Raw genomic sequence first — 13,759 nt, forward strand, 5'->3', positions numbered from 1 at the left:
CCCCTGAGCATCGCTGGGTGTGACCCAAAAACCAATAAATAAATAAATTAAATTAAGATAAAATAAAAAGAGAGAGAACACAGAACACTTCATTAAAAAAATCAAACAAGTATCAAGTATCTAGAAACTGATTCAATAAAGGAAGTTAAAGACATATATAGAAAACTATGAGTCACTATTAAAATAAACAGAAGTCTCAAGGAAACAGAAAAACATTCCATCTTACGAGTGAATCCATTAACACTTGAATGTCCATCCTAGCCAAAGAAGTGTGCCTATTCAATACAGTCTCTGTCAAAATCCTCACTGCATTCTTCAAGGACACAGAACATTGCTAAACGTTATGGAATCCTGAAGGCCTCCTGGGGTGGAACAGTGCGCCAGGGGCTCTACCCCTGCAGAAAAGGGAGAGTCACAGACACACAGCACAGGACTTTGCCGGATGGGCTTCTATAAGACCACTGTCACCAGTTCTAAAGAGGTCAGTGTGAAATTTTATAGCTAAGGTCTGTTTAATTCCCAGATGATTCCCCATTCTCTTAGTATTCACTGCAAGTCCCACTCAGATTATATAAGGAGGATTCCAATGTTCCTCCAATAAGCGGGTTGGCTTTTATTCACATATGAGATAGATTCACAGATTTAGGATGATTAAATATATCTTCTACATGTTGTACAGAATCCATATCTGTTCCATCAGTAATATACTAGCATCTAAATGCAAACTTCTACGTTTTAGCAGAGACCCACATAGTAAATGATTATCTCTGCAATGGCTCTGCACCGCTAACATCAACCTACAACTGATGCAGCACTCAACCAGCTGATCCGCAAATTCCCTATTCAGAGCTGCCGCCATCAGAAGCCAGAAACACAACACGGCATCTCTCAGAGGAAGAGGAAGAAGAGGTGGACAGGGAGGGAGAGCTGACATTAAGTCAGAGGCGGCCTCGGGGCCTGAATATGCGAGAGTCACAACTAATCTCCAGTCCAGAGAATCCCTCAGAAGGAGAAGAAGGCCCCGCTGGTGATCCCTCCCCACTGGGACACGGGAGTTGGCAGGACCAACGCTAATTAGTGGCCAGATGCAAAGTCTGCCAACCTGTTCCCAGGGCTTGGAAATTCCAGTAGGCCCATGCGCTTCAGAGACGGCTCCGGGCCCTGTACCCTGCTCCTGACCACTCCCACATCAGGACCTCCTCAGGGGGCAGCGCACCCCCCCAATTCTGAGACTCAGACTGGGACAGCCCTACATAGACAATTCCCACAGGGGTGAAGCCTTGCAGACTCCCCCCGAGTCCCCTGCCTCTCTCCCTCCTTGAAAGCCAATCCTATTCCTGCACACAGAGAAATATTTATATAAATAATCTATATGTGCCACATAGTCAGAGGAATATGGAGCTATCCCAGCAAAAGTCAGGTTTAAGACTGACCCCTGACAAATTTATCCCATAAACTCTAGGGACACAGTGATGTGAAAATGAAGGGCAATTGCCTAGCGTTGCATACATAAGGGCAGACTATCCTTTTTCTGTTTTTTTTTTTTTTTCATAAAAAAAAAAGTGTTGACACAATATAGTGTGTTCTATTGTTTCCAAGGAAAGCTGCTAAAAAACATTAAACATGGAGAAAATATTTGGAAAATAAATTAAAATACTAGGATATGTGATTACAAAGTAGTCTTTGTACCTACATTCATGATTTATTCAAAAAGGCACATAAAATTCATATTGCTTCATGCTTGTGTATAAATCAAAATTAACAAAACCAGACATCTTCATTAACTATCGTCTCCAGTTAATGTCAAATGTTCTCAGTTCTAATACAGTTAAAATACCTACCAAATATTTTTGCAAAAATAATTCAGCTTATACTAATATTCTTTAAAACTTCATTTATACCACTTATAGAGCATTGGCTTAGTGATATAATATATCAGTGATTATATGAGATATGAACAATAGCAATTTATTATGTTCCTGGGACACTAAACACATTTTCACTCTTTGCTAGAATAGCAGAAAGCTTCATGGGCACAAGCAAATGATCACTTTTCAAATGATAAAACACTAAAATGTTTTATAAGCTCTTTTTCTATAGGTCTCCTGGGACTGGCTTTAAGTATTTGCATAAATAAATTATGAATGGATACATCACAGTGGCTCGTGCTATGCAAGGTGAAACTCGACAGGGCGAATTTTCAACTATGCCCAGCAGTTTAAGATAAAAAAAAAAAGTAGAAGTTTTCAACATCAGCGAGAACACAGGACTTACCCCATAATCCTCCCCAAAACTCCCAATTCCATGACTCTCCAGGAAGTCTTTCCAATGTCCTCCATCACATATGATCTTTCTCCCTTCTCAAGTGCTCATAAACACCCTATGTGTCCTTATTAAAAATCAACTCCTGCCCAAAGTTTCAGGGAAATTTTAATAGGCTTTTTAGGCAAGCCTGCTTGTGACTGTATTTGATATGAACACTACGCACATTAACATAAGCCAAGAAGGAAACAAATCAAGGTTTTATGGTGTCATAAAACATTACTAGAGTAGGAGCAAAGCATCTTGCTGTACAATACTTCTTGACTATATCCACGCAATGCACAATAAGGACTATAATATTTAGCCTAATGAAAAAAATGTCATTTGGCAAGCAAATAAAGAGAGGGCAAGGGTCCCAATCCTGCACCCATCCACAATACGCTTGGAAACAATTAAGTGAGCCATAAATCTCGAGCTCTAGGGAACTAAATGAGGTTTTAAATCAGAGAAAGCACAGGGAGATAATCGTGAGCTAATTTCCCAGAGTGGCTGAAGGGAGGATTTGACAGGACATCTGTAAAGCTTCAGATTAAATTGTGGAAGACATGGAAATGATAATATTAGATCAGACTACTTTTGGTCCTTTGCTAGGAAAGCACAGAAACCCAGGAAATAAGTCAGTTTTTAAGGACTAATTTGTAGGGTTCTCAGATTATTCATCCCTTCTCTTGATTTGCCTGGGTTATGGTGATCATCAAATTTCAACAGCAAATTCCAAAGAAGGGAAGAATCCTGAGGCTCAATTGTATACATCAAGCTCTGACACTCAGGATTCTTCCACCCTTGGGGTACCTTCCTTCCCGACCCTATATTTTCATTTCTTTTCATGCAAATGAAAGAAGAGAATAAGAGTCAACCTACAAGTACTTGTCTGGTGGCTGCCCAGTGCTGTGGTTTCCCAGACTGAAGATCAAAAGCAGAGACACCCCTCAGGGGGCAGATGGGACAAGCAACACTTCCTGCTCTTGCAGAGACTATTCATGTTTCAAGTGCAGTAGTGAGGGCTCACTGTTAAAACAGCCACGAACACGGAGCTTTGGAGTTTCATCGCTGAATCTCGTATCTGATTCTACACTCAGGTCTGAGTTCTCTCCTACTCACTCCAAGTATACTTTATATGGGCAGGCACTTTATATGCACATGGAATAGAGCAGGTACCCACTCCTTCACCAGAATAAAAGACTCCAAAACCTTCCAGAACTAGGCACCAGAAAAACTACAAAGAAAATGCTCAGATTTCCTCATTTTTTAAAAAATAAATTGATTGGGGTGTTGGAATGATAGTACAGCGGGAGGGCATTTGCCTTGCATGCGGCTGACCCGGGTTCAATTCCCAGCATCACATATGGTCCACTGAGCACTGTCAGGAGTAATTCCTGAGTGAAAAGCCAGGAGTAACTCCTATGTATCTCTGGGTGTGACCAAAAAAACTAATAATAATAACAATAATATAACAATTATAGATTGGTTTATTACTGTTTCCCAATATCTGTTCAATCCGGGGGACTAAGTGTGTCATTTCTTTACCTTAAATAGGCATTCCTTTACAGTGCTGACATGGGCAACTTATTAGTAATAATCATTTGCACCATATAATTTTAAATCACTCCAAGTATTTGAATGAGAAAGGCAGTTAAAATAAAACAGCAGTTATGACCCTTCTTAGGTCCTGCCATGAGGAAAAAGTGCATTGCAGATTTAGTTGGGTGGAAAGGGAGAAAGGAACTGTATGTTTTTAAAAAAATGACTATTTTGGAATATTAGGAGCTTAGTTCTATGCACCTATACATGAGTCACCACCTCCACAATCAACAAAAGAGATAGAGATCTATCCCAAATATGAGATTTCAAACAGGTAAGAGGGGAAGCAACCAAAGTATCAGAACTGAAGACATTGTAGAATGGAGCTTCCAGTGGTGGGGGGTGGGAGGTGGGGGGTGGGGTCCTTGGGACCCTGATGGAGGGAAGCACGTTCTCCGGTGGTGGATGTGTTGATGGAATAATGTACCCATGAAAAGTAGCACTGCCCTGTAGCACTGTCGTCTCATTGTTCATCGATTTGCTCGAGCGGGCACCAGTGACGTCTTCATTGTGAGACTTGTTGTTACTGTTTTTGGCATATCGAATATGCCATGGGTAGCTTGCCAGGCTCTGCCATGCAGGTGTAGTACTCTCGGTAGCTTTCTGGGCTCTCCGAGAGGGATGGAGGAATCGAACCCAGGTCAGCCACATGCAAGGCAAACGTCCTACCCGCTGTGCTATTGCTCCAGCCCCATGAAAAGTGTGAGGAATAATATTATAAATTTTAATTTTAATTTATAAATTTTCAGGGCCTAACTAAAATTGATTTAAAAGAAAAATGCCTGCATACATAATGTTTTGTAAGACATTAAATCTGAAGATTGTCACATTGCCAAACTTTCACAGACTGGAAATTGTGCATAGGAGACACCCTCCCCCTACACTCCCGTCCTGTCTATGAGATTTTTGCCTTTGCCCTTTCTCTTCCCATCTTTTCAATAAAATCTTCTGAATTCGGGGGGGAAATGTTCTAAATAAATTAGCAGTGTATACTAATAGTGCTAAACATTTTCTTTTTTTATTATTTTGCTTTTTTTTTTTTTTTGCTCTTTGGGTCACACCTGGCGATGCACAGGAGTCACTCCTGGCTCCGCACTCAGGAATTACCCCTGGCGGTGCTCAGGGGACCATATGGGATGCTGGAAATCGAACCCGGGTTGGCCGCGTGCAAGGCAAACGCCTTACCCGCTGTGCTATTGCTCCAGCCCCGCTAAACATTTTCAATGCTGCACCTTTGAACAAAAAATTCTCATTAGTATTGTTGATGGTGTGAATTTTATCGGGACTGCAGAATGCTGAAAGTTCTGTAACTATAAAACATGAGGTTTGCTCATCATCTCTCTTAGTGTTGAATTCTCTACAACAGGATGTTCCATTGCAAACGCTATCTGACACAGAGAAGTGCTTTTTGCTCTGGTGACTTGGAAACATGATTGCACCAGCCACCACCCTGGAGTTGGCAGCAGCCAGGTCACAAGTGAAATTTCCTTTCGGAAGCAGCACTCACTGCATGCCCCACCTGCCACCATGCATGCCCCCCTGCCCCCCTGCCCAGGTTTTCTGCCATTCCTCTAGGCAGGAGCCCCGCCCACAGGGTTGCATGCCATTTTCCCTGTTCTTTAGATCTGGTTTGGGTGTCACCTGCACACAGCTGCCTTTCCTGATGGCTCAATCCAATCAGCTCTGCGGGGAAGGATGTTCAGGGTAGATCTGGTGCTCAGACACACCTGCCCTTGACTCTGCTGCGTCTCCAATGGGGACCCGCCTCTCCGATGCCAAGATGGGTTGATGTTTGCCAAGACTCCTTTATAGGGAAGCATGGCAAAGGCTGGGGGAAGTTGCCAAAGGAAGTTTGAGAGCCGTAAAGATGAAAGGATCATTCCACATCTTTCTCTTTTGGGGTCATACCTGTGCCCAGGGCTTACTCTTGACTCTGTGCTCAAGACTCACTCTTGGCTGAGCTTGGGGGACGGCCAAGTGGGCCTCAAGCAAAGCAAGCACTTTCCCCACAGTACTCGGTCTCTGGCCCTAGTATTCACTCCTGTGTCCCAATTCTGGAGTGACTCTGCACGCAGGGGAAGGAGCACCAGCAGCTGAACAGGATGATCAGAGGACCAGAAAAAGTCAGACAAGGAGGAATCCTTGACGACTCAAGTCTACGTCTGTAATTTAAACTAAAAAGATGTCTAAGTGTGTGACTCTTCTTTCTAACACCCTACATGCCTGAGATGCAGCCATCTCCTCTGTTCTCACGGCATTTTTCTATTTTCCTTCATGACCCTTAACCCAAAATTTAAATCTTTCTTCTATGGAGCTCACACAGGTGCCATGGTAGTCATGACTACCTCAATCAAATCACATCCTCTTCTGTGAATTTTCATGAAATCGGAGAGGGTGACCACTTCTTCCCACTATCGTTCCCCAGTGAACCAGACTGTCCAACAAACAGGAGATGCAATATAACTTTTTAGGAAAATCAACATTGAGATAGGTGACAAAGACTTCTCTGTCACTCCACAGTGGCACCAAACCACTCACTTGTATTTGTCCTGTCCAAGGTGGTCAGCAAAGGAAGGAGTCAGTTGCCATCCTTTCCCACCTGAGCCGGCATACCACTGGGTACCTCCGGAGTGGGTAGTTGGATGGGGCTAAGGTGAAGCAGGCAGGGCCCTCATTAGCTCATCACCATGTCACTCAGAAAGCTGGTTGAATTCGTTCCTAAACACTCCTAATTGTTATCACAGTGTCTATTTGACTCTGGGTGTACAAGACCCACACATACCAATAGGATCTACCACCGAGTTACATCAATTATGCCTTTTCAAAACATTTAAAAGCTTAATGCGAACTCAATAACAATACCCCGCCACCACCGCTTATTACAACCCAGACACTCATTAAAAGTTTTTATTGGTTTGTATGATTTTTACATTTTCATGATTTTATGAAAGACAAAATTATTGCTTTACCACAATTCACACAAATCAATCATATATTAGAACCAAAGGAAATGGTTAAGTAAAACTGGTTGAGTATTGCCCAAAAGGGGAGAATTCAGATAATTATTCAGAGTTAGTTCTCCTAAGAATCAGTAAAGAATACACGTCATCTGAGAGACCCACGCCTGGCCCCTTGTAGCCCCCCCTCCAATAGTCTTTATCATCAGAAGCCTGAAGTTACACAGATTTAAAGATAACCAAGTATCTATAAACCACAACTCTAACTCAGTACTAAACAAGTTTTCTGGTCAACGGATGATGCATTTTTTAAACTTATAATCAGAATTTAAAATGAAAATATAGTTTTAATAAAATCCCAGGGGATGAAGCCCCCATGTTTATCCTTTCCCTGTGTTTTCCTTCTGACCATAACATTCTTTAAATCCATGTGAAACCTTTGCCAAGGTATCACAACCTCTTTACTTTTTTCCATTTCTAGTTTTTGTCCATATGCAAGTAGCTTTTACAGCTGCAACTGCAGTAAACTTATTTTGTATATATCTAGAGATATTTGGTGGGTGACATCACCTAATAGACGGTCTTAATTATTTCCATCTTAAGTTTGTTCGCTTTCCTTGGTTGCCTTATATCCTGAATTTCCCTAAGCTTATCCTTATTATTGAACATTCAGGGTTTTTCCCCTTTTTTTGTTATTAAATATGTGTTCACAAAAGATTTCTGGATTTTTTAAATTATTGTCTTAGTATAGATTTCCAGGCAAGAAAAATAAAACCAATGCACACAAACAGTTTTGATGGTTTTTCCTATCCATAGTTGAACCTGACAATTGTATTAAAAGTTGGGGTTCAATGACCTTGCCCTACATTGTATACTTTCACAAACTCACCATAATTCGCTTATAACTTTAATATTTTATAAGCCCTATCAGTATTTTATAATTAATTTCAATGGGGTTGAACTTCTTCCCAGGTTTATTCTACAGGTTGTCTATTTGTCTCTTCACATTCTTAACCTATTCTTCTTCTATTTCCTCCCATTTTTTAAAAGGTCTTTTTAATTGGGTCCTTGAGCCAGGAACATAAATCTCTTCACCTGACCTAAATGCAAAAGGCAAGAAAAGCAGAATCAGCAGAGACCTGCCTTGTTACTGGCTGGCTGTCACCAGAACCACATTAACAGAAGAATAATCCCTCGGAGGGAAATACTGTCTGCCGAAACTCGTCAGTGTTTAGGGCTGAGAGAAGAAACTGCATGGCTGTGGGTGTGAGGGCCACGCTTCATTAGGAAGTCATAAATTTTATTTAAGTCGCCAAATGACTTTTCAACAAACAGTGATTGTTGGTTAATGCTGAATAGGTTAAATGTAATTAAGGCTCCCACAAAGGAGTAGGCAAACCCAGCAAGTGCACTAAAGGCACGACAAACCCCAAACCCGACACTCGTGAGCACTCATCAAGGAATGAAGGTTATCATGAGACGATTCTTCATTTGCCGGTGGATCAGGAAACAGACACACCCCTGTCACTTGACATCACAGAGAAGGGCGACCCCCCGGAGCACCCAGTGTTCAGGGGCCTGGACTGTCCGCAGGTCCACCGCAGCGATGTAATTCAAGTCTGTTCGGACTGGCTTCTTATAGATGGGGCAGGAGTAAAACCGAGGATCTCTTAATGCTACAAAGAAGGTCAAAAATGAGGAAAACTTGGTGAATTTTCTAATTTCAGACGCCTACAGTGCATTATGAGTGAAAGTCATTGCAAAGAGAGAGGGGTTTGTTAGGATGAGAGGAATTCTCCCTGAGATCAGTGGGTCCCTATTCTGAAGTGCATGGCACCCACTGGATTCCGGTGGATGTGAGGTACACCCCAAGGTCTCCAGGGCCACTTATCCCTTGGGTCACTTTTATCATGTGTTTGATAATTACTCCTGCCCACAATGTCCATGGACTTCCCGTTTCCCTTCTCTCTCCTTTCCACATGTCAATCCATCAATCATCACCCTTTCTCCTTTCCCATACCCCCAATCTGTGAGCATACACCTCTCTCTAACCCTCTGACTCGCCTTTGACACAGGGTCCCACCAGTGAGCACTTTGCATTATTTCAAAATCCTGTCTTCACTCTTCTGTGCTTTAAGTCCAACTCACATCTGAACTTATAGATCAGAAGATGTATCCTACCCTGCTAGGTTTTGTGAGTTTTCCAAATTTGCCAAGGAGTAAAAATTTGCTGAAAGCAGAGAGTCAAAGTACCATTCATCCACCCGAGGTCACACTGTCTTTCCAGGGTCAATAAAAAGAGTTTCTAAAACTGCAAGTATCGAGTACGGTGAGAATATGGGCACTATTCAGACTTTCCCACTTACGATGCTTTGATTTACAATTTTTGACTTTATGATGGTGTGAAAGAAATAAACATGCATGCAGTATGACCTGTGCTTCTGATTTTGAACTTTGATCTTTTTGTGTGTTAGTGATATGTCATGAGCCTGTCAATATGTGGGGTTGTAACAGGGCACCCAGTCAATCACACAATCACGAGGAAAACAACTTTGTAATTACCACGAGAAAATCACTAGCAATTATCATTGGTAAATCTATAAAAATATTCTAAGAGGATGACATGAATTGATGGAGTTTGTAGAGACTAATCACTGATCATTTTAATCCCTCTAGATCTTGGGTCTATAAACATATAAACATATAACAAATATATAACTCGTTCCAGTGCTAATTGGATCAACAACCATTTTATATATCTTGGAGGAATCCATTGGAGTTTTACAACTGAACCTTAAGCTAATTTTATTCGTTCCCTAGTGCGAAAGTACTACTTGGATTCTAATCCCAAATGGAAAATAGACTTGGAAAATATAGCATTCTTTTCCATAAGATAAGGTGAAAAACATTCCTCTGAAATATTTGTCCAATTTTATTTATTTCTAATTGCTTTCGATGGTGCCCATGCCAAGTCTCAGCGTGCAGCCAACTTCTTCAGCAGGGTTAGAAGCTACTGAAAACATAATTTCAAAGTGAAAGTGCTGACGGATGCAAAACCACCCCATAAACAGATGATTCGAAACCATTACCCCTGGTTAGACAAATAGCTTTGAGGACAAAAATAAACATGCTAGGTAGGTGAAACAAATCAACTCAATATGCTTCAAGCCTTAGGGCTCCAGAAGGAGGGGGAGCCAGGTTGTATAAATTGGCGAGCTATATGCCTTAGAAACCTACAGTTTTTAATAAACCACCTTGAGGGAATTTCAATTTCTAACTATGCAACTTTCTTCCCTAGTCTACATTTTTCATATAAATGCATATCTTCCTACATATAGTCCTTCCAATATCCAAAATCACTGAGCTATTCACAAAGATTCCTTTATATAACCTTTAAAGAATTCCTCAATTCAATCCCTTTTTTGGTAATAACTTTAAGTTATGGATGGCAAACTTTCCCACACATTTATTTTAGTATTTCAACAAAATTGGAATTATATGTGTTAATAATAATAATAATGATTAAGTTACTTGTTGTGCTCTAACTCAATGCTTGGCGTTACCAGTTTGGTTCTCTCAATAACTCTGGTGAGTATGAATATGGAATGTATTTTAGAGGTGAGAATGATGGAACATAAGGGAGGTGAGTCATTCATGCAAGTATAGGTGATGATATAAGAATCAAGTCTGTACATTAAACTTAAGAAGCTTCTGTGCCTCAAAAGAAACCGTGACAAAAATACAGAGAGAGCCCACACAATGGGAAAGAATATTTACCCAATACCCATCTGATAAGGGGTTAACATCCAGGATAGACAAGATACTAGTAGAATTGTACAAGAAAAATACCTCCAACCCCATCAATAAATGGGGAGAAGAAATGAACAGAAGCTTTCTCAAAAAAGAAATATAAATGGCCAAAAGGCATATGAAAAAATGCTCTACATCGCTAATCAGCAGGGAGATGCAAATCAAAACAACAATGAGATATCATCTCACACCACAGAGACTGGCACACATTTAAAAAAACAAAAACCGGGGGTGGAGTGATAGCACAGAGGGTAGGGCATTTGCCTTGCACGCGGCCGACCTGGGTTCGATTCCCAGCATACCATATGGTCCCCTGAGCACCGCCAGGGGTAATTCCTGAGTGCAGAGCCAGGAGTGACCCCTGTACATCGCTGGGTGTGACCCAAAAAGGAAAAAAAAAGGAACAACAAGAAAAACCAGTGTTGGCATGGATATGGGGAGAAAGGGACTCTCTTTCATTGGTGGTGGGAATGCTGAATAATCCAGCCTTTTTAAAAAATAATATGGGAATTCCTTCAAAAATTAGAAATTGAGCTTCCATATGACCCAACAATACCACTTCTGGGAATATGTCCCAAGCATGCAAAAAAGCACAGTAGAAATGACATCTGTACCTATATGTTCTTTGCAGCACTGTTCACAATAACCAGAATATGGAAACAAGCTGAATGCCCAAGAACAGATGACTGGTTAAAGAAACTTTGATACATCTACACAATGAGTATAATACAGCTGCTAGGAAAGATGAAGTCATGAAATTTGCTTATAAGTGGATGGTCATGGAGAATATCATGCTAAGTGAAATGAGTCAGAAGGAGAGGGACAGACATAGAAGGACTACACTCATTTGTGAAACATAAAATAACGTAACATGAGATTGACACCCACCCAAGGACACCAAAGTAGAGACACAGGCCAGGAAGATTGCTCCACAGTTGGAAGCCTGCCTAATGAGCTGGGGAGAAGAAGCAGCTGGGATAGAGAAGGGATCACTAAGTCAATGATGGTTGGAGGAATCAATCAGGATGGGAGATATGTGCTGAAAGTAGATAAAGGACCAAACGTGATAGCCTCTCAGTATCTGTATTGCAAACCATAATGCCCAAAGTAGAGAGAGAGTATGGGGGAAATTGTCTGCCATAGAGGCAGGGAAGGTTGGGATGGGGGCGGGGGAGAAATACTGGGGATATTGGTGGTGAAAAATGTGCACTGGTGGAGGGATGGATGTTTGATCATTGTGTGACTGAAACTCAAACATGAAAGCTGTAACTGTATCTCACGGTGATTCAATTAAAAAGAAATCATGTCTGAGAGCTAAAGAGATTTTAAAAAAAAAACCCACAGATAAGGCACTTGCTTTCCACACACCTTTGTTTGATCCCTAGCAACCCATGGCGTCCCCTGACTTGAGCCCCACCGGCATGGCCCCAAACAAACAAAAGACCCAAGTCTAGCCAGAATGAATCCACAGCTTATGCTACTTAACATCTGCCATGGATTTGACCCTGCACGTACAAATGTGTGCTTATTTTTGCTCCAAAACAACACTTCTGGCTCCTGTCCCCATGACTTTGAATTCCAGTCACAAGGTGGATGAGACGGCCTCAGGCCCAAGAAGTCAGCAGGTCTCTGATCCCCTTCTCTATCACGACTGCTCCCACCCACTGTCCTGAGCTGCATGCAGTGAATAGGGGCGGAGCACAGAACATTCTGACATTTTTCCCCCCACTGGCTGGAAATGGTCTCTTTAGCTCCGAGAGCCCAGCGTACTCAGAGACCAGAGGCAGCTCTGAGTTACCTTTGTCCTGCAGATGGACTCAGTCACAAAGTTGAGAACACTACATCTAGGACAAGTAGGTGACTTTCCCACCATGGTGAGCTGACCTCTATTATTTGGTTAACGTATTCAGGATGTACTAATGAGAAACAGGAATAAAATTAACAGGTGGGAGATATATAGCCTATGATTTTTTAACTAAAATATCTAGACTTTCCTTTGAAAATGAAACATTCCTGTTTTCTGAAATTCAATAATTATTTACATGGAAAACTTCCCTCTATATTAATATAAAAAACAATTCTAAGAATTTTAATTTTCAAATGTTGCTCTGTTGGAGTGTCCTTTACCTAGTTACCTATTCAATTATCAGTTGACCTATTCAATTATCAAAAAAAAAAAGTTTAATGATGGAGTCAGAGCAGTACTGCATAGGGGCTGGAGAGGTAGCACAGCAGGTAGGGCACCTGCCTTGCACACAGATTAAACCCAACCAGGGTTCATTCTCCAGCTCCTCAGATGGTCCCCCAAGCACCACCAGGAGTAATCTCTCAGTGAAGAGGCAGGAGTAACCCCTGAGCATTGCCAGGTGTGGTCTCAAAACCATAAAAAAAGTTGACTGATTTGTGACATGAAACAATGAAATGTTAATTCTCTGTCATTAAGTCACCTGCTCAACAGAAGTTATTTAACATATTCCTACCAATGTTTACTAAAAAAAAAAAAAAAATGAATAGCTCAATTTTTTTTCTTTTCCTCTTTCACTATTTTGGAAGTACGCACTTCTCCCTATGCTTATTTTATTTCGTCCTTTAACTGCTGCTAATGAGCCTCATTGGTGGCTAATGCCCAGTAAGGTAAATACGTTCTTCTATAAAAATATGGTCTTCAATAATAAGGAATTGCATGCTTTATAAAATTATGACTTTACTGCTACTGTGCTGAGCTGTTCTATGTCATCTTGCAATGGATATTTTACAGTTTAGTCACAAGAGACAAAGTAACACCTATCTCAATGTGGAAAAGAGTTTTCTTTCATTCTATAAAGGAGACGTTTGTAGAACAGGTCGACTCTGCATGCCATGGGATGATGAAACAAAATCTCTAAAATACTGTTTTTGGCTCAAAAAACCATTGCTTATCATTTCTATAAAATAATCACTGTCCCGGGGATTTACACCACCTTAACCTTACTTACTTACCTTACTTACCTTAGCCAGTAAGTAAGGAAAGGGCAGGTAGTTTCTAGCCTAAGCCCCAAACAGGAAGATACACAGCTCTCAGCTTCAGCTAAGAGCGAGCACCACTGTCT

General features: G+C 41.2%; 1 protein-coding gene across 1 annotated transcript in view; it reads right to left on the minus strand.

Annotated features, from left to right (window-relative positions):
* Positions 1 to 6,852: 6,852 nt before the first annotated feature.
* DNAH5 (dynein axonemal heavy chain 5) overlaps positions 6,853 to 13,759 on the minus strand; it is a 304,825-nt gene continuing 297,918 nt past the window's right edge. Inside the window, exon 79 of the mRNA XM_055123648.1 lies at positions 6,853 to 8,536. Coding sequence (XP_054979623.1) covers positions 8,385 to 8,536 — 152 coding nt within the window. The 3' untranslated portion in view covers positions 6,853 to 8,384. The remainder of the gene's footprint in view (positions 8,537 to 13,759) is intronic.

This window comes from Sorex araneus, chromosome 1, assembly GCF_027595985.1.
Source record: "Sorex araneus isolate mSorAra2 chromosome 1, mSorAra2.pri, whole genome shotgun sequence".
In the NCBI taxonomy this organism is placed as follows: Eukaryota; Metazoa; Chordata; class Mammalia; order Eulipotyphla; family Soricidae; genus Sorex; species Sorex araneus.